Consider the following 21,511-nt stretch of genomic DNA (forward strand, 5'->3'; position numbering starts at 1 on the left):
ACTGCGACAAAAATAAACGTCGACATGGAACTTTGCAGAAATAGTGTTGCCATACAATATAAACTGTATTCGTTTTTAACATTGTTTCTGTAATTTTTTAGTAATTACGTTAATTCTAACGACAATTTTATTATTATTTTTTAATATTTTATTATTCGCAACATAAAATATATGTATGAAACATCTGTAATATCATTAATTTGTTGATTGATTTAAGGGGAACATTTGGTAACCCTATCTTCTTCGGCCTTACTTCAAATCAGCTGTTTGTGTCAAGCAAGAAATTCAGTTGAAGAAAATTCAAGACAAACCTTAGTATCTATTTAAAATTTGTTTTTAATGGTGTTTCATGCCCTTTTTGTGATTATAAACAAATTATACGCAATAATAACATATCAATATATCATCATGTGATTTTTTTATTTCAAAAAAGATTTTCTTTCATATAGAAAAACATGAATACAACCGACTCTCACTATGAAAATGTAAGTGTAAAGAATACACATCAAATGGGTGTAAAGTGTGTTACAGAACACCTCGGCGTGTGTTCGATACACTTCTGCCGTTGAAGTGAATGCCAGAACATGCCCGAAATATTTATCAAAATTAGAGGTAAACACGGAATTCCACATTTTTATTATGCTTCGTTTTGGTGATGTACGTTATGACACCTAGCTAGGTACGTTATGACACCTAGCAAGAAAACCAGCGTAAGTGAGAAATGCTGTTTCTTTGTTAAAAGAAAAATGGCTAATGGCAAAGAAGATAAGTAGGGCGGCAGGAATCCCCATTAGGGTCTTAAAAGTAAATACATCCGGACAATCTTCCAAATATGCTACACTTGTACACTTGTTTTCCATTTATGGACCTCTTTTCCTTTTTTTTTTTAAAGAGCGCTCCTTCTTCCATTTGTAGTTTGTCTAGAAAGTGTGTCCTTCCACATATAAAATACCTACCCAATATCCATCTTTTATTGGAAAAGGCCTTCCATTTCGAGAACATTTTCCAAAATTCCGTTGAAAAGGAAGGGAAAATATATATGACCTTCTGTGTATTAAAAAAATATATCGCCAATCGGAGAAAAACTGTTTTTTTTTTTATAAAAAGTTTCCAAAAGGCCTTTCATGTTAAGAAGGTTTTCCTAAGATCTATAGAAATCCACCTAATAGCCTTGTAAACATAGAAAACTTTACTAATTATATAGTCCATATTCATTAAAATTGCCAAACAATATTAATTTTGATTTTCTCCTTTCAGTACCCAACAAGATGAAGATGAACCCATGGGTACGCTGTGTAAATGTGCCCATGTAGCTCTCACCGAAATGTTGCCGGCCACAAAGATGACACCCATTGTTGCGGATATCTTGAAACAAGATCGTTCGGAATCTCTATCGAAATCAAAATCTGTACTCGAATACATCTTATGGGGTCCATCGGATGTTGTTTTGACGGGTTCAACAAAAGAACGAGAGACAGCATTGCAACGTTGGCTGGATTTGGAAAGGGCCACTGTATTGCATGGTCTTGTGCGTACACGTGTCGAATTGACAGTTTACGATGAATGTCATCTGATGTTTTTGGTTCGATCCACAGCGAAAATTATGAATGATGCAGCAAAAATTATTGCCAATTATCAGGAACAACAACAGCAGCTGCAACAATAATAACGATTTAATTAAATCTATCAAAATTTAAGGATTTTAAATCCACATTAGTTTTTAATTTAGGAAATATTTATAAAAATTATAAAAATAACAAACAAAAAACTTTATATTTAATATGTTACTCGAATAGTTTGCTTTGTGAAAAAAAGCCCTAAAAACAGTTACTGTCACTTTTCATTCAGCTTGCCCTGGAAGTGTAAGCGTGTGCCAAATTTTCATCCTTTGTATAACGAACAACAATTGCTCTCTGTAGTTTTCTTATTTTCCTTTTTTAATTAAATTAATATTTGTTATAATTTTCCTCGTTTCGTTTTTGATTATTGTTAAATTGTAAATTAAAAAAACAAAAAAACTTTGTGAATTTTTTAAAAATACATTTCTTATATTATTATTTTGTTGCAGAAAAATTGCCCATTATAATTGTTCTTTATTTTCAATTGTCTGCAAAAATTATTATAATTATTATTATTTTTAAATACTTGTGTACATTTATATGAAATATTTATGTTAATTTCTATTATTACTATATTATTTTTTCATTAATTATTATTAATTCTTATATACTTATTATTTTTTTATTTTATTAATTGGTGTTTGCGAACAAATTTATGAAATATTATATCGGATCGAATTATGATTATAAAGCATACAATCAAAACATACATAAATATACTTATATACATATATTATATTTTTGTAATAAACAATATTTATATTATTATATATTTAATTAAAACAAAAAAAAAATATTGTTGTGTTTTATTTGGGGATTGAAAAAATAAAAATAAAATTGAAAATATGTTTTGATGTTATCAACCGACAGCTATGTAAATAATACCCATGAAATATCTATAGAATATTTCATTCGATCCATTATTTACGTATTATCGAGGGTTTCAACGGAAAGGTATAGAATTTCATTGTTTCGAAAAATACCCTTAGAACAACCTCTTCAATTAGAACAAATCCACTATTAAAGCCCTTTTCATGTACTTTAATCAAGCGCCTAAAAGAATGCTTTAATTTTCTTAATTTCATTATAACCTCATTAGAAACGATATGGCAAGGCAGCATGTCGCTGCAAACAGAAGCATTTTTGCCAAGTGCCGAATACATTGATTTTTCATTTTCACATAATAGGCGAACAGAACCGAACAGCAGCTATATTTCGGCACAAGCTTAATTTCAAATTGAAATATCTCTGGAAATGCTTAAGCTATTTTGATGATTTTTTCACCACTGTTTAGAGGAAGATATAAAGTTTTTCTACAAATAGAAAAATTATAGTAATACGGGTGATTTGTAGGAGAAATTCACGAAAAATGTAAACTCAACGTATGTGCAGCAATTTAACTGATTTTTTATATAGTATTACTGAACACTGGTATGTCATTCATATTCTGCTATATCTGTCGAACATGGAATAAAGTGGTATTTTAGGCAAAAAGGACAAAATATGAATTATGGTCTTATAATGTAGTGGAATGATATTTTTGTTCGAAAATAAGCTATTTTATGATTCGTAGAGTTATGACCCTCACATGATATAAAAAATTAAGGATTATCATCAAAACATCACATTATTTTTCAAACTCGATTGAAAATATATTTTTTAGATTATGAACAAACCGATCATTTAAATAATATACATGCAATGTTTATTAAATATTTCATAAGACTCCCAGTGTTATGGCTAATGTGGTATAAACACTTTGATACGTTACAAATGTTTCTCATTGAAATATTGAAGTAAGACCCCATGTTTCTTTGGACCAAATCCGTTTCACACAATTTGGAGTCAATTTACAAAAGTCCATCTGTCTGTCTGACCGGCTGATGCGCATGCTAACTCTCGAAGAGCGTAACCGATTTCACACAAACTTAGCTCATCGTAATATTTCTTCCAATCTTAGTTCAAGTTCGAGGATTGGGGTACATGGGTCCACTCATTCTGTTCCCTCCCTCAGAAAATAGTCAACATTTTGTGAAAATAAATGTTATAAAATCATGCGATACGGACTCTCCGATTTGAACCAATCTTCTTTGCAAAATCTATTATCTTTTCCAAGTCCAGTTCGAGTACAAAGAGTGAAGCCATTGACCCACTCCTTCTGGTATCTCCTCCAAATGTTCATTATTTATATATCCAATATTGGGGAATGGAATGAGCGATTTGATCCAATCTCTGCACTCCGTAACATTTCTATCAAATTCAAATAAAGTTGAGAGATGAAGAAAATCAATCCACCTATATTATGGTCAAAATTGTGCTGAAAATGCGTTTTATATATCATGCGAATATTTTAATCGGACCACACGGTCTTGTAACTCCCCCACAAAGGATCAACATTTTTAAAATTAGTTATTCCATTAAAAAGGGTGTGGATATGCAAATCGTAATTTTTTCTCAAACTAAAATTAATTTCAAAGGCGAGGAAAATCAATCTAATCCTTCTGGCCAAAATTGTGTCAAAAATGCATTTTATAATATCATGCGAACAGAGCATCCAGTTTAAACCAACCCTGTTCACAACGTAGTATTTTATTGTTGGAAGATGGGACTTACCGGTCACTCCTTCCCCCGCAAAGAGTCAAAATATTGACATTTTGTAAATCTTATATACAACGAATAGAAAATAGTATTTTAATCGAACCTTTACTTATCGCCATATTTCAACCTAGTCCAGATCGATCTAAAGATGGGGCTCATTGGTCCTCTCCTTCTTGTACCTTCCCCACAATGGGTCAACATATTGATTTTTTTCCAGTAAAATAATGTGGAATGTCCGACTATGCACATCGCCAAATATCGTAAAATTTCTTTCAAACTTAGTTCATGTTGGAACATGGAATTCACTCCTTCTGGTCCCTCCTACACAAAACGGTCAAAATTTTGCTGAAATTTAATTTTATAATGACATGCGAATGGACTATTCGATTTGTACAAACATTTCCACAACCAAATATTTTAAACATGCTTGTATAATGTTAGAAAATGTGACTTATCGGTCCCCTCCTTTTAGTAACTCCCCCAAAAAGTGTCAACATTTTGAAATTGTTTAAATTGTAAATATTTACCATACATGAATATGGGACCCATTGGTCCACTACTTCCGATAACTTCCTCACAAATAATCAACAATTTGTTAATCCAATATCAATATAATTGATTGTCAAATTTGATTCAAATTTTGCAAATCGAAATATTTTTCCAAACCTACATTAAATTCTAAGATGGGTTCAATTAGGCGCAAACCTTCCCAAAGATGGTCACCTCCTTGAGAAAACATATATCTTATATAAAGCGAACAATAAAAGTTATGTTTTATTTCGTAGACCTCCGCAAACCATAGTATTACCTCAGTCTATGGTTTGCGGAGGTCTACGGAATAAAACATAACTTTTATTGTTCGCTTTATATAAGATATATGTTTCCGTCGGAAACACCGACTGGCACTTTTTTTACTTGTTATTGATATTTTTGCATGAAATTTAAAATTTATTCCAATTCATTTAATATCTGTAGATTTTTAATGTTTTCTTATGATTTTTCCCTCTTAAAATATCGCACTTTTCATTGCAGGCTTGCTTTCAGTTACTCACACACTACAACGTTTTCTATAATAACTTACATTTAAATCAATAATGTTTACTTACAATAAGAAATAGGATGTCTACTAATCCTACATATGCGATCAAAAACAATATTAAACCAAATTTGCAATAATTATTACATTTTCCTGAAGTCTACACATATTTGTGAATTTCACTTGTAAAACACAAGCATTCTTATTTGCTATCACTTTAAATATAAACTTCAAATTTTCCTCTATACACCACCGAAAAAATCATCTAAATTGGTTGCATATATACCGAGATATTCCTATTTAAAGTTGACCATCATCCTAAATATGCCTACGTCTGCGTTCTGTTTGCCTGTTACACAAAAATGAAAACCACACAAACCACAAGTGGAAAAAATGGCAAATTTCATATATGTAGTGTTGCCAACCACATTAATTTCTTCTAGTTGTTATGTGAAGAGAAAATGTAAAGCATACTCTTAGGCGCAAATGAGAAAATGTGCAAACGGAGTCTAAAGATGTTAACGTTTACATCTAGTACTCAATTTGGAGCCAATTTATTAATATTTTCCTTATATCAAAACTTCTTGAAAATAAAAACAGTTGTTTATTTTTAATATTTTAAAATTTATATTTTATTTGAAAATAGTTTAACAAATACATAACATATTTACAGTTCAAGCAAAAAAAATTATAGGTAAAAAATTATACACTTTTTTGACATGTTTGCAGATATACTATATAGATAAAATTACAAATTTATAATTAAAAAACTTATTGTTTTCAATGTAAATAACCTACGATCGCAGCAGAGAAGGATTTAATTTAAATTTTCGCATACAAAACTGCGACGTTACAATACTTCGTCATCAGACATTCTTCTCTAAGTGATGTGATTTGGCCCCCTGCAATATTTTTTCCGCTGCCAGGAATTAACTCGGTACTGTCCCGATGATTGAATAAGATCTGCAATAAGAAAAAAATACAAATAATTAGTTATTAAAAATAAATAAAAAAAACAGAGGTAAAAAACAAATGTAATTTAAAAACATGTTGTGGTCAGCATAACATTGTAAAGGAGTTGGGGATCTACTCTCCTGCTGAAAAGTTTAACATAATATGCCACAATTTGCCCCAAAAATTACTAAAAAAAACATGTATAATTTAAGGGACCCCCCATTCTCGATTTTTTATTTTTAAGATTTTAAATGGGCTGGTAAATGAATACCAATGCTTGTTAAGGTTTGTAACTTGGCACATATGTATTTGAAGATTTAAAAAAGGAAGAAAAATAATTTACCAAAATTTGTTGTTGTTGTTTTGTTGTTGTTTTTTGGGTTCAAAGAAAAGTCGATATTTTCGATGGCGGGCATGATAACTCCTCACTGGAACATCGGAATCCGAAAATTCCAACTGTTTTAGAAAGAGGACATGTCTGGCTCTCGTATGAACTAGGATTATTGACTTCGCACAACAATTAACAAAATGGCGGAACTTTGAAAAAATTTTTATGGAAAATCGCCTATTTTTTACCACAAACTAAGTTAAAAAATAAGGAAGATCTTCACCGATTAGCTTTATCCTAGTTCATACGAGAGCTACACACTCCCAGAGAAACGTGTCAATATTTGAAACCGATTGGATTATTAGTTTTTGAGTTATCGTGCCCGCCATTCGTTTTGAGAAAAACGCGTTTAAAGTTTGAGAAGCCCTTTAGCCGTCACTTGATGCTAACACAATAAATCGGCTATATCTTTAAGAGTTCTTGAGATTTTCACTTGAAATTTTGTAGAGACATTCTAGAATTAGAGTAGATTCGAATTAAATCAAAAAAATTTTTGACACCGAGAATGGGGGGGGGTTCAAATAAAACGACTAAAAAAGTGTGAATTTGTGTTGCCGATAGATATGGATCCTTAGGAATAGGTACCAGAAGACGTTGCTTTGTAGACCCTATTTCGGCAGTTGGTAAAAATTTAACGATATGCTTACAATGAATCAAATCGGTTAATATTTGCAATGTTTGGATCAAATCCGATGTTTCATAGCTTGATACCATTTTCACCATTTTGTGTGGGAGGTACATGAAAAGAGTGCACCAATGGGTAACATCTTCAAATTGATTGATTTATGTTTCAAAGAAATATTACGATGTGCACATTTTTCTTTTATCAAATTGGACAGTCGTTATTGCAGTAATTGGATTAACAAAATGTAGATCCTTTGTGGGGGAGTGAACCGATGGTTCACATCTTCGCATTCGATTTAGGCTAGGTAAAAATATTACCATGTTAAAAGTTTGGATGAAATTGGACATTTCGTTCGCATCGTATGATGAACCGATAAGTCCCATCTTACAACATTATACAAACATGGCAAAAATATTAGCTTGTGCAAAGTTCGAGAGTTATCGTGTGCACAAACCGGCCATATATACAAACGTATGTTTTGTAAATTGACTTCAAATAGTCTAAAACGGACTTGGTCCAAAGAATTAGATCCCAACCAATATTTCGATGAGGCTCATTTCTGTCGTAGCAACGTGTTTATACCCTCATAAGCCATAAACCTGAGGGTGTCAAAAGAAATCCAAAATTTTGTACTCATTTTACAAGTTTTGATGATCCGAGGAGGCACATTTTCCAACCGAAGTAGCTGTAATTTGATATACAGTTTTCAGCTCCTCAAACTATACACCGCAGACTCCACAATGTATGTACTGATCGAATAAAAGTCTATATCGATTAAGCCATGTCTGTGTGTCTGTTGCAATAACGATAGAGCTCGTAAGGTTTAATATAGGGTTTTGAAAATTTGCATTGGTATTCTGTATTTAAATCAGTCCACGTTTTCGTATATCTCAAAATATTCAGTGTTTTGAGGCTCCCAGACACGTTCTTCCTATAAAAAATTATCAACATCGATCTACTTTTTGTTATAGCATACAATACCCCCACTTTTCGGTGTATTAAGGATTTCCTTTTTCAATCAAGTTGACAGTAATTATATAGTTTTGGCTTTTAGTTGGTCACCAAAAACCAATATCAGTTCAAAGTTATGTTTCTTGAATGTCTACCTGATGACATGGCGTGACACAATCCGATCCTTTTAGCTACCTTTACTAAAGGGTATGGGAGACCGGTTCGATGATTTTTATTACGTTATTACTTGGGTTTTATCATATTTTTTTACATTACAAATTGGATTACTAATTGTACGGATGTAAATAAAACGATGCTGAAAATTAATTGTTTTACAAATCAACAGGAGGACAAGATGTAAAAAGTGTTAGAACAACCTTTACACTCTATAAAAACGGAGTTTCAGTTTTGCGCATGATCGTTCCAGGTTTTTAAATTTATTTTTTTAAAAAGTGATTGCAAACTGTATTCAAGAAAACCGTAGGTTTGTAAAATAGACCCAAAGATAAAAAAAATCTCTCTAAATATTGTGTATAATTTTTTTGTAACCTTATTCAAATTTCTTCCATTAAAATATTCTCAATGAGCTGGAAATGAAAACACTATATCTTTCTATAATGTTGTTGTAAATTGTTAAAATTGTTCTTATTTTGTTTTATATAAAGCGACATTTTTTGCGGTAGTTATCATGAACTTGAAATGTTTTGAAATTTTGCTTTAAGCATATTCGACATGATAAACATTACACGAAGATTTGCCATTGCAAACTTGACATGATCGCAGCTAAAGAAGTGCGTTTCTAGAAGGTAATTGAAAGCTCACTTCAGTTTAGTTCTAAGACGGCACGTGAAGCATTCACTAGTAAAAAACAAAGCATTGCATTAATAAAAGTTTTCAGTTCAACAACGACGAGTATGGAATATTTTTTCCGAGGTAGTGTTTTTATACGGTGCAGAGTAAAGCAATTCACAATTATATTTGTAAATATTTTAAGACGCAAAATTGATTTTGTAATGTGATCATATAATACTTAAAAAAAATAAACATGTTGTTATGTTCAACCGGGCCCAACTTTATATACCCTCCACCATGAGGTAGACATCCAAACTACGTTAAATCGATCGGAACATATAATTTATAAAATTCTCAAAATATCAAAACCTGGAGAAGCCACTATAAAAAATATTGAGCCAATATGTGGTTTTGGTACGAACATTGCTAAATGGTATACCCATATCCATATGGCTAATGAGGGTACATATATACAATTTGCAAAAGCTAAAATGTACCTCATCGAAATTTTGGTCTTAAACACTATGTTTATTTGGACCAAATCCGTTTTAGACAATTTGGAGTCGATTAATAGATGTCCGTCGGTTTGACCGGCTAGTGTGCACAATAACTCTCGAAGGGAGTAACCGATTTCATTCAAACTTTGCACATCGTAACAGTTCTTAAATCGAGTTTGAAGATGGGGAATATCACTTAACTGCTTCTGGTACTTCCCCAACAATATGGGACTATTTTTGCTGAAAACTAATTTTATATCCGATTTAAAGCAGTTTTTGCACAACATATTAAGTTTACAAAGCCTAGATCATGCATTCAATATTTATAATTCCAACATTCGACGTAGGAAATTTCCCTTGTGACTCCCATCATGTTCGAAGAAGGGGCCAAAATTATGCTGAAAATGAATTTTATAATATCATGCGAACGGAACATTCGATTTAAACCAAACTTTGCAGAATATAATTCCTTACCCAAATATGTATAATATTTGAAAATGGAACTTATCGATCCAGAGCTTCTTGCAGCTCTGCCACAAAGGGGCAATATGTTGAAAAATTGTAAATCTTATATACATTTTACGAAATATCCAAATTTCATCCAAACTTTTCCCATCATATCCAAATTCCATCCACACTTTTTACATCGTATTATTTTTACCTAGCCTAAATTGAATCGGAAGGTGGGACTCATCGGTCCACTTCTTGTAGTACCTCTCCACAAAGGGTTAACATTTTGATTTTATTTAATCCAATAACAATCGTACGGAATGTTCGATTTTAAACAAAATTTACACATCGTTCTATTTCTCTCAGCCTTAAATGAAATTGGAATATGGGACACATCCGATTTGAAGTAAACTTTAAGCAAACAAATATTTAAACCACGCCTGTATAATACTGGAAGATGGGTTCTTTGGTTATCTTTGAAGTTTGTCACAATGGCGTAATAAAACAAACTTCACAATATGCGCTCAAACGAATTTCCACTACTGTAGCTATAGCATGGCATTCCAAATTCTTGAAGAGTGAAGCATATTTGCCAAAATATTCAATATCGATCCATGTTTGAAAGTAGCCTTCATATTGACCTGTTTACTTGTCTGTATTTTTATGTTATAACCGCATTTTCCTGCTAAAGGGCAGTAACTTGGTATATCAGGTTCTTGGAGGGTGAACAATATTTTGTCAGAACATTTTCGATATAAGCAACCATATAAAAGTCCGTCCTCCTTTTTTTTTTGGGTCCTAGTCATATTTTATAAAGGGTGAAAGTATTTTTTTTAGAAAAGAAGTAGTTTTGGGAATTTGTATAAAAATAATGCTAAAATCTTGAGTACCACCAATGTCTGAAGTTCCGAAAATAATCTACGCCTGTGATGCCCATGTCAAATTTCAAGATTGCAAATCAATTCGTTCGTCTAATCTGAATTGTACTAAAATTAGTATCATTTAGCACTTTTTAAATACCTTATGTGCGAATAGCACCAAGGAAATATTATGTGTCGATTCACGTTATGGTACAGCCCTCATATAAGGGTATCCCCGAAATTGTTTTATTTTGGAGGACTCAAAACGTGTTTTATCAACCGAATTGGCTCATTGTTTGGGTTACTTTGTATTATTTTCCCATTAACAATTTTCAATATTATTCGACGTATAGCCCACAATAACTTTTAGATATTTTCAGCATTTTAGAAACATTGGTGCAACTGATACTAGTTTTAGTCCTCTATAGAATGGTAATCCAAATTTCCTATATTTTGAAGATTTAAGACACGCGTTTTAACCGATGCAAATCTTACTACCTAGAAATTATTAAATCGCTTCATGTTTTTGTGTAACCTCCAGTTTTCGGTATTTTGAATATTTCAGAAATGTTTTTCCACCGAATTTGATATAATTCCAGTAACTGGTATGTAAACAAATTCTTCTCAAAAAATTGGAGCATATGGCTTCCATAAAGCATTGTCTTCTTACTCTATTTATTCCTGGTGTTAGTTATGTTAATTATAGTTTTTATACCGGGTTGGTCTGTTGTAGCCTTTCGCAGGTGATGGGGCTGCCATCTACCATTGGTTAGAAACAGTAGCAAATTGGGGTCCTTGTTTATTTAGCATTGCCATTTACCGCTGTGTGGCGCTATCTACTTTAATGTTGACTTCATGTGTTGAAGTTGACTCCGCTGTAGCCTGTCCCAGGTGATGGGGCTGCCATCTATCATCGGTTAGAAACAGTGGCATATTGGAGCTCTTGTTTATTTATTGTTGCCATGGCGATATATCCAGTCATTTGTACTTTATTGTTAACTTCATGTATTGAAGTTGATGCCGAGGTTGGTTATTAGAATTTCAGAGGTTTCCGTATGCATTTCATTTGGTGGAGGATGAATAATTTTTACAAATTTTCGATAAACTTTTTTAATAAATTTTTCTTCTCCGATGGGATTAAATTTCGGGATCCATTCCATTGATCCATTGATTTGTTTTCAATTATTATTCTCTCATTTTAATGTTTTCTTATTTGTTTATTTTTCATTTAGGTTTCTTTTCCAGTGTTCTGGTATTTTTAATGATCCGCATCTTGGTGGCATTGTCAAGACCCCTACCTTATGATGAAAACTTTAGAAGATTGCGACCGTTATATGAAGATAAATTTTTAGATGCCGATTATTATGGAGAAATATTTTATGATGACAACATTCTTGAAAATTTTTGGAATAGTTTCAGTTAAAAAAATTGTTTTTATTATAATATAGATATACATGTTAATTAAAATCGTATCTATGGGATGGATTGTACAATAAATCAATAATTTTGTTCGTTATTTTTAATAATATATTTTGATACAGTTTGCTAATATAATTTTTATAATAGTTAAGAGATTAAGTGTAATAAATCAATATTTTGTAATTATTTTTTTATAAAATATTTAATTTTTTCTTTATATATATTTTAATGATGTCGGGAATTTTTTAAGAAGTGATGAAAGCAATTTAATTGTGAGTTGGCTCCTCCAATATTACAAATACCACTTTATCTGGTATATTTGAAGAGTATGTGTATTGCATTTCTCCGGGAGAAATTGTATGCACATTACTTTAATTAATGTTGATTCAAAAATTTATGGTTAAATATAATTCGTAGCGAGAGAGATAAGCTGAGCCTGTTTCAAATTGGCGCTGAAATACAAAATGCTTCCTATGCGATGCTGTAGTTTACCTTTGCATGTGGCACAGACAACTTGGAAAAATGTTGATATTAAAAAAGGGGAGACGTTTAGTAACACCACTTAGCGGCGATGTTTACAAGAAATATAGTAACGTGAGTGATACCAATGAAATTTAAATCGAAATCGCTTATATCGACGGCCAGGAGACATTCGTAATTGGTTGATATAAACTATATACAGTCGAATTCAGTTAAGCGAAAACGTCTAATTTCAGAAAATTTGTTTCTCTTAAGCAGAATTTTCAATTAAAAGAACTTCGGATAATCGAAACTCGTTCCGCTTAAACGAAATTTTCAATCAATATCTGAAAATCGTGAAATTTATAAATCATATTATGAAATGAATTGAGTACGAACTTATTTTTTCTTAGAAATTTTCTTGGATGGTTGGAAAAATTTGCAACATAATATTAGGGTTGCACATAAAAATTAAAAAAAATAACATTTACAAAAATTATTTTTTTTTCACTCGTTTCATATATATTTGCTCGTTTCATATATAATTGTGTTTTTGCACCATAAAAGTCTATTTCTTATACAGATTTTCAATTAACCGGGTTTTCTTTTAAGCGAAGTAGAGTGTTTGGAAATTCATCTGAAATATTAGTTTAAAATTATTAGTTTCAATTAACCGATTTTTTTCGATAAAACGGCGTTCGCTTGTCCGAATTCGACGGTACGTTATAAACAATATCAAAAAAGGGCAAACCTTTCTTCGTGAATTTTTCTTCTATATGATTTTGACTATAATATACGTGGATTTTATATAACTTCCTTCATCTCTCTACACCACAGGTACTATTATTTCCTGCTACAAGAACCATTTTTACTTTGGCAACTCGAAAGTATTCCCTTTTTAATAATGAATGGCAAAATGCTAAACCCTTTGAAGAATTGCCCCGTATTGGTGCCTGGAAATTGTTGACAAATTTTCTTCCTGGTGGCAAATATAGAAATCTTGATTCGGCCCAATTAATGATGGTAATTCGGATACTGTACTTTGTCACAGTCCTCAGGATTTTGAAAAAGTTCATCGCAATGAAGGTATTTGGCCAACACGACCGGGTATGACTGTCTGTCAAAACACTGCGATAATGATGTATCGCAGTGTTTTGCGAGCTGACTTTTTTCAAGGTGTGGAAGGTCTTTCGGGAACGTAAGTACAACGTCTTATATCTACTTAATAACCAAAAGAAACACTTCGAAATGATTGTATAATATATGCAATTATAATATAATTTCCATGTATATGTCCATATCTAGTGTAGCATTGAATGTGAGTAGTAGTGTAGGATTGATCCCAATCCCAATTCGATATTACATATATAGAGGATTTTATATAAATCATATTTTAATTCTCAAGTAAACCTTGCTAATCTCTGTTTTAAAATTGAAAATCAACACAATTTTTTTAAAGTGGGTGATGATCGCATAGATTAGAGTAACTTCGGGTAATGTGAACCACCATTTTCCTTTTTTGATATTGTGAGCGTAACAGCGGTAAAAAATAAAAACAAATTATTTTCACAACATAGTAGATTCGTTGGCTAAATATATTCAAGTTCAAATATTATTTATATTTCTCTATAAAAAATGTTATTGCATTATATTTCAAAAAACTGTAAACTGCGAATAAAAATAACTTGGCGGGTAAGTGGACCAGTATGTGTTGGTAATGAGGATCAGTAAGTTAAAGGTAGATTGTGCATTGGTTGTGATAAATTTCCATTTATTGCACTCTTGGGTAACAATGAATGCAGAAATTTTTAGGTTTAATGTATTGGAATAGCCCCTATTTAAGGGTGTCGCCCCATCCGCGGTATTTTGAAGGTCCTTGCTCCATTACCCAACCGAGGGAACTGTAATTTCGCATATCGAGTTTTCAGAGGATAGAATACCACCTCGCATATTAAATGCACCCATGTTTCGATCTCGTCCTCATGAAAAGGTCCCACTTTTTTATAGTGGTCCACATTACCCAACATTGAATATTTTTATTTAAAAATAATTATCGGCTTCAAAAATTAATAAAAAAACAAAAATTACAGCTAAACATATATTTTTGTCAAAGAAAACAAGAAAACCACACAACTTCTTTATTTTCGAAAAAAAACGAAGTGTTCGACTAAAACGAAGTGTTCGACTATTTTGCAAAAACGTTCGTTGTGCTAAAAGATTTTCAAATCACACCTTTACAATCAGAGCTACATTTTCTACTACTAAATTTTCAACATTGCAATTATTTATTAAAAACTAAACTCGATGTTTGTTTTCACTAATTATGAAAACATTTATCAAGGCCGCATTGACATATTCCAAGCATTTTCTTAGATATGGGGGGGTGGTCCACATTAGATGCCTGGTCCACATTACTCTACTATTGGGAAAGGTAAAGAAAACTATAGTTTCAACTTTCGCCAGAAATCATCATCAATTCTTACTTAAAAAAACATCCCGACAAATAAATAGCTATCATTTGTTTAATATTAATATTAATATGTACGACATTTATATTTTAAAACCAGTGAGCGGAGCAGTATAGTCGGACGGGGCCGACCATATAATACCCTACACAACTTCCACGAAACCCTAACTTTGCGTTATTTACACCCTCTTGAAACCTGGCTAAAGGTCAACATATATTACTAATACTCAGTAGATGAGGGCTGTACTTGTCCAGATTCTCTTTACCGTGGGTTATGTTGTGATGTTGGGCTTTCAATTGTGGCCTACAGATAGACTCAACAAAAAAAAAACACAAAATTTCGGTCCCCTTCATCCCAAAATTATTATCTGATCGTCACTGAAAGTTATAGGCGTTGTCCTTGACCATAACTGGAATCTCATTGAAATTTTCAAGGCGATCAGCGCTATATTTCCGCCCTTTAGTGTGGTTTTGGGCTACTAAATAATGACTGAATACTTAAGCACACGTAAATATTTAAGTGTAGCTCCCACATCTGAGTACATACGACCAAATAATTGGTATCAATTTAAAGGTCAACCACTCCTCTTGAACCTATTAACTTTTTGGGTCTAGGTCCTTCAGCGGCAAATATATACGCCATAGAATACAAATTTTGTCATTTTTCACACAAAAGTCAGGGTTCATTTGATCCGCTAAATATTGACCGATCTTTATCAAAACAGGCATGCTTATTCTTTGGCCCAATCCCCTTCTCTATGCAAAAATTCGCTGTGTTTGGGCCATAATTGCGGCCTCAGGAGCGACCTGAAAACCCGACAAAAATAAAGTTTTTGGTCCATTTCATCCCCTAAATATTAACCGATCTTTTCCAAAAACAATAGGGGTCTTCATTGGCCAGAACCCATTCTACGTGCAAAATTTCGTGAAGATTGGTCCATAAATGTGGCCTGTATCGAGTTTACAAATTATAATGGACAGACGGACGGACGGACACACGTGTCTAGATCGATTCAGCTAGTCGAGATATGACGATCAGTATACTTAAAGGTGGGTCTAGGACCAATATTTCGCGGCGTTACAAACTTTTGGTGCTGCACAAAGCTATAATACCCTGACAACATAGTTGTGTAGGGTATAACTATAATACCCTGACAACATAGTTGTGTAGGGTATAAATAGTAATAACAATTTAATATTTAAATAAATGGTCCATTTTACATGAATCTCTCATTTATCACCAGCTACACGTGGCCAAATAACAAAAGGCTAAAAATTAAGCAATCACTTAACAATTTAATATATGTACATATTTATTGTAATCCTTATTTAATTATTATGCAATTAACAATCTGTAATTTACACTTCATGAAATGTTGTAATATCAAAGTAATTTCGGTCATATGCAGTCATTCATAAGCAAAAGTCAAACAATTTAAAGGGTCGTCGACCAAACCGAACCATTTATATGAGGAAAGTAAATTGGATATATGTTAAAAATGCTATAACGTTATATATTTCTTTGTGTGAGGAAGTTTTCAATTCATTTATAATCCCAATTTGTCGTAAATTCTGTAATAAAATTATTTTTTTTTTACTAATTAGGTACAAATATTATTTAATGCAATACATTTATTTTTTATAGGCAAGGAGAAAAATGGGGAAATTTTAGATCCGTTGTAAATCCCATATTAATGCAACCGAAGAATGTTCGTGTCTATTTTCATAAAATGTCTCAGGTCAACAAGGAATTCATTGAAAGGTAAGTGAACGAGACCACTACAGTACAAAATCGTTGTCTTAGTTATGGGGATTAAAGCCCTTGGAAAATGTATTAAGAACCCAGACGGACAAATTCACCATAGATCATGATTGTGATATATGGGAAAAGCTTTGTCTTTCTCATTATATGCATATAAGATTAATAGATTAAGTAGAACCAGTCCAAACAAGACCTTTTGTCTGCAGGCAGGTCATGTTCGTAGGGGAGTTATATCGGCATACGTTTAGATATATAAGGGAGCGCGATATTCATTCTAATTGGCTGAAATTTGGTAGCATGGGTTCTTATTGGGTACCAACTGTCTCCACAAAAAATTATAAATATATATATATTTGGTTGCCCCCATATAATGGTACCCCCAATTTTCGATATTTTGGGGTTCTTGAGCGTGCTTTTCAACCGAATTCGCTGTAATTTGGTACAATGGGATCTTCTTTGGTACATCAATCCAAACACATCTCGGTAATCTCTGCCAAATTCCATGTCATTAGGGCAGATTTATATTCGTTTTTTTTTTTTGTGCAATGGGACAAAATTATGAAGATCGATTTAAATGAAATATAATCTCCAATTCATCCATAATCAACACTTCAGTGCACCCTTTAATTGTTTGGTGCACCATTAACTTAAAATCGGACGAAAAAATATGTGGGAGCTATATCTAAATCTGGACCGATTTTTCACCAATTTCAATAGGGTTCGTCCTTGGGTAAAATAAATAATCTGTGCCAAATTTCATCTCATTCGGATAATAAATGCGACCTACACTCTGTTTACAATTTAACATGACAGACAGAGGGACGGACATGCATAAATCGACTCAGAATGCATATTCTTAAAAGTACCATCGGTCTATTCGTTTCCTTTTGCCTGCTACAAACATATGCACAAAGACATAATACCCTGTACCACAGTGGGGTAAGGGTATAAAATCGAATGAGACAATCCACAAAGCTGCTGGTTTAATATGAAAAATGTCACTGCAAAAAAATATGAAAAATGTCAATGGGGACTATGCCTAAATACGGGCCGATATAGTTCATTCTCGAACCTGACGTTCGAGTTATTTATCTCCATATCCTCTGAACGTAGGGTGATTACAACTATAACTACAAAACTCCAAATTACAGCGAATTCGATTGAAAAACGAGCTCAATAACCCCAAAATACTGAAAATTGGGGGTATCCTAATACGGGGCTACCCGAAAAAATTGGACCTACATTTATAATTTGTAGTGGAGATATTTGGTACACAATAAGAACCCAATATACCAAATTTCAGGGGTTGAAATTTGGGTTGAAAAACCCCAAAAAAACGAAAATTGGGGTATCCTTATATGAGAACTATGCCTAAACGTGGACCGATATATCCCATCTTCGAACTCGACCGGCAGACAAAATATGACATTATTTAAATCTATCTTTTGGGCGATCTATCTCAATTCATTTAGAGGCAAGAGTGATTACAACAGACGGACATGCTTCTACTTCTCTGCCCGAAAACGAGGGGTATATTTGCATATAATAAATTATAAATATGATAGTTTGTGTTATTTCTCTGTAGATGTTTATTTTCCTATGCGGAAATTGAATAAAAAACAAATAAATAATATTTTATGTGGAAATCGGTAATACTGTATAATTTATAATTTAATACTCCTAATTTCCGAAATCTGATAAGAATTCCAATTATATATATTAGCAAATACCTACAAATTCTACATTTAGTTTCATTCAGCACTTTTCGAACACATAAGTTCAGATTTTCAAGACTACCTCCATCAATCAATCGTACTTCTAATTTCACTAAATTTAGTACTCATAAGAAATCTAAATTCCAAATGTCGGGTTTCTAGACCTATCCGTTCACCCAAAATCCAAATTGTACTTAATACTAATACTGTTCGTACCCATAACTACCAATTTCCTAAACCACCTAAAGCATGTACTCCAGCAGTAAACTTAATTGAAATTTCAGGTTTTAATTTTTATTCGTTGAATCAAATCTAAATTTGTTCCAAGTTTAGTACCATTTGGTACACATATATTCCAACAATACTTTTTGTTCACATAAGTACGAATTTCCTAAACTACCTCAATCCTACCCTCCAACAGTAATTTTAGTTCCAAAAACTGTGGAGTCCGGCTCTATCCGTCCACGCTTATTCAAGTTGTACCAACTATAGTACAATTTAGTAAACATAAGTACTATACTTCCATATCCCAATTCTGAACTTCAACAGTAACCATTTTTCCAAATATTAAGTTTGTCCGTTCCGTTTCCTCCGTTTACCCAAATCCCACTTGTACCAAATCTAGTGTTATTTAGTAATTTTCGTACACATAAAAACTAATTTCCAAAGCTGTCTCTATAGCTCAATCCTCAACTGTAATCTTTATTACAATTTCAGGTTTTAAACTCTACCCGTTCAGCAAAATTCAAATTGTACTAAATTAAATACCATTTAGTACTTTTCGTAACCATAAGAAAACATTTCATAAACTGTCCCAAACCTACACTCCAACAGTAATTTTAATACCCAATTTCAAGATTACAGCTGTATCTGTTCAACTAGACCCAACTTGTGCCAAATTTAGTACCATTTAGTACTTTTCGCATACATAAGTACGATTATTTAAAGCTGCATAAATCCTGTACTCCTATAGTTCCTGTAATCAGGGTTCCATATATACGCTCAACTAAATGCAAATAGTACCAAATTTAGTACCTTTTATACAACTAAGTACGAATTTTTAAAACCATTTCCATACTTCCCAACTTATATTCCATATAAAATATCAAGATTCTAGCCATGTTTAATATATACAATTAGAACTAAATTTAGTAAAGCTTATTACTTTTCGTACACTAATAGATCGAAATTCCGAAAACCCTTTTGTACATCTTTTTAACTTTCCGTCAGTCATCCACATTGCAAATTTCAAAAATTCTAGCTCTTCCTGTTAGCCTAATACAAAGGGTACAATATTTAGTACTTTCTGTACTCTTCTAATTCGAATTTCCAAGCTTCTAGCTTCAGCCGTTTCGTCTGGGCGATGATCTGTTAGTCACTCACTCACTTATCACTAAGTTCTATTATACATTAACATAATTCATATCCATATTTTCTATTGAAAATAATTTCCAGAATCCGTGAAATCCGCGATCCCCACAACAATGAAGTTCCCGACAATTTCGAAGAAGAAATAAATCGCTGGACATTGGAATCAGTATCCGTTGTGGCATTAGACAAACAATTGGGTTTAATACGCCAACATCGCGATAATCCTCAAGCTAAACTTCTATTTAAATCATTGACGGAGATGTTTGTCTATGCTATGGAATTAGAAATCAAACCATCGATATGGAAATATTATACAACACCAACAATGAAAAAATGTATCCAATGTTTAGATCAAATTACAGAAATGACAAAATCCTATATCGAAGAGGCAATTCAACGCATCGAAGATGAATCGAAAAATAATCGGAACAAAAAATCATTTAAAGAGAAAAGTGTATTGGAAAAATTAATAAATGTTGACAAACAAACTGCCGTGGTTATGGCAATGGATATGCTGATGGCGGGTGTGGATACGGTAAGTGGGTATAACATTTAATATTCCTGTGTGAAAATTTAAAATATTTCCTTTTTCAAGACCACAACCACATTTACAGGTTTACTTTTGAATTTAGCAAAAAATCCAGAGAAACAAGCAAAACTTCGAGAAGAGGTGATGCATTTATTGCCTCGTAAAGATTCTGAATTTAATGAAAAAGTATTTCGAAATATTTGAAGGCATGCATTAAAGAATCGTTGCGCATATATCCCTTGACATTGGGTAATACAAGGGTACCAATTAATGACATCGTGTTAAGTGGTTATAGAATACCCAAGGGGACACAAGTCATAATGGTATCAACTACACTGATGAGAGATGAGAGACACTATCCCCGTGCCAATGAATTTTTACCAGAACGTTGGCTGAGGTCTATAGAAGAAACTTCGTCTATGGATTTATTGAAGCCCAGCAGTCCCTTTATTTATTTACCCTTTGGATTTGGTCCACGCAGTTGTATTGGTCGCCGAATTGTTGAAATGGAATTGGAAATGGGTATTGCACGTTTAGTAAGAAATTTTTATATAGATTTTAATTATTCCACTGATAATGCCTTTAAATGTGCTTTGATAAATGTACCAAATATCCCATTGCGATTTAAATTTACTGATGTTGAAAATAAAAAAAGAAATAAAAACTACCCATTTAACCCTATTATTTGAAAATTTAAAAATATATTTGAGTTGATAATCTTTGGGGAGGTACTAGAAGAGGTTACACAATGGACCCAATCTTAGGATTTAATGCAAGTTTGGAAACATTTTACGATTTGCAAAGTTTGCGTAGCGCATCTTTTCTGAAATAATTTTTCGGGAGGATGTGGCTTTTAAAAATACATTTTTGGACTCGGAAGTGTGGATTTTAAAATTATTTTTTTTTGGACTCAGAAGCGTGAATTTTGAAAAAGGACATGTCTCATATGACATATGACATGTCACATATGTCATATGACATGTCACATATGTCATATGACATGTCACATATGACATATG

General features: G+C 32.5%; 1 protein-coding gene and 1 pseudogene across 1 annotated transcript; both read left to right on the forward strand.

Moving 5' to 3' along the window:
* Positions 1-1,252: 1,252 nt before the first annotated feature.
* On the forward strand, positions 1,253-1,674 carry LOC133326636 (uncharacterized; the record flags this gene model as incomplete). Its single annotated transcript, XM_061535268.1, has 1 exon — positions 1,253-1,674. A coding segment is annotated over one exon (414 nt), but the record flags the coding sequence as incomplete, so codon positions are not given.
* Positions 1,675-12,711: 11,037 nt separating this feature from the next.
* LOC133326638 (cytochrome P450 CYP12A2-like) lies at positions 12,712-21,181 on the forward strand (annotated as a pseudogene).
* Positions 21,182-21,511: the final 330 nt, after the last annotated feature.

Source organism: Musca vetustissima, unplaced genomic scaffold, assembly GCF_032173495.1.
Source record: "Musca vetustissima isolate MV318-11 ecotype Yass unplaced genomic scaffold, APGP_CSIRO_Mvet_v1 utg22059, whole genome shotgun sequence".
NCBI classification, from domain to species: domain Eukaryota; kingdom Metazoa; phylum Arthropoda; class Insecta; order Diptera; family Muscidae; genus Musca; species Musca vetustissima.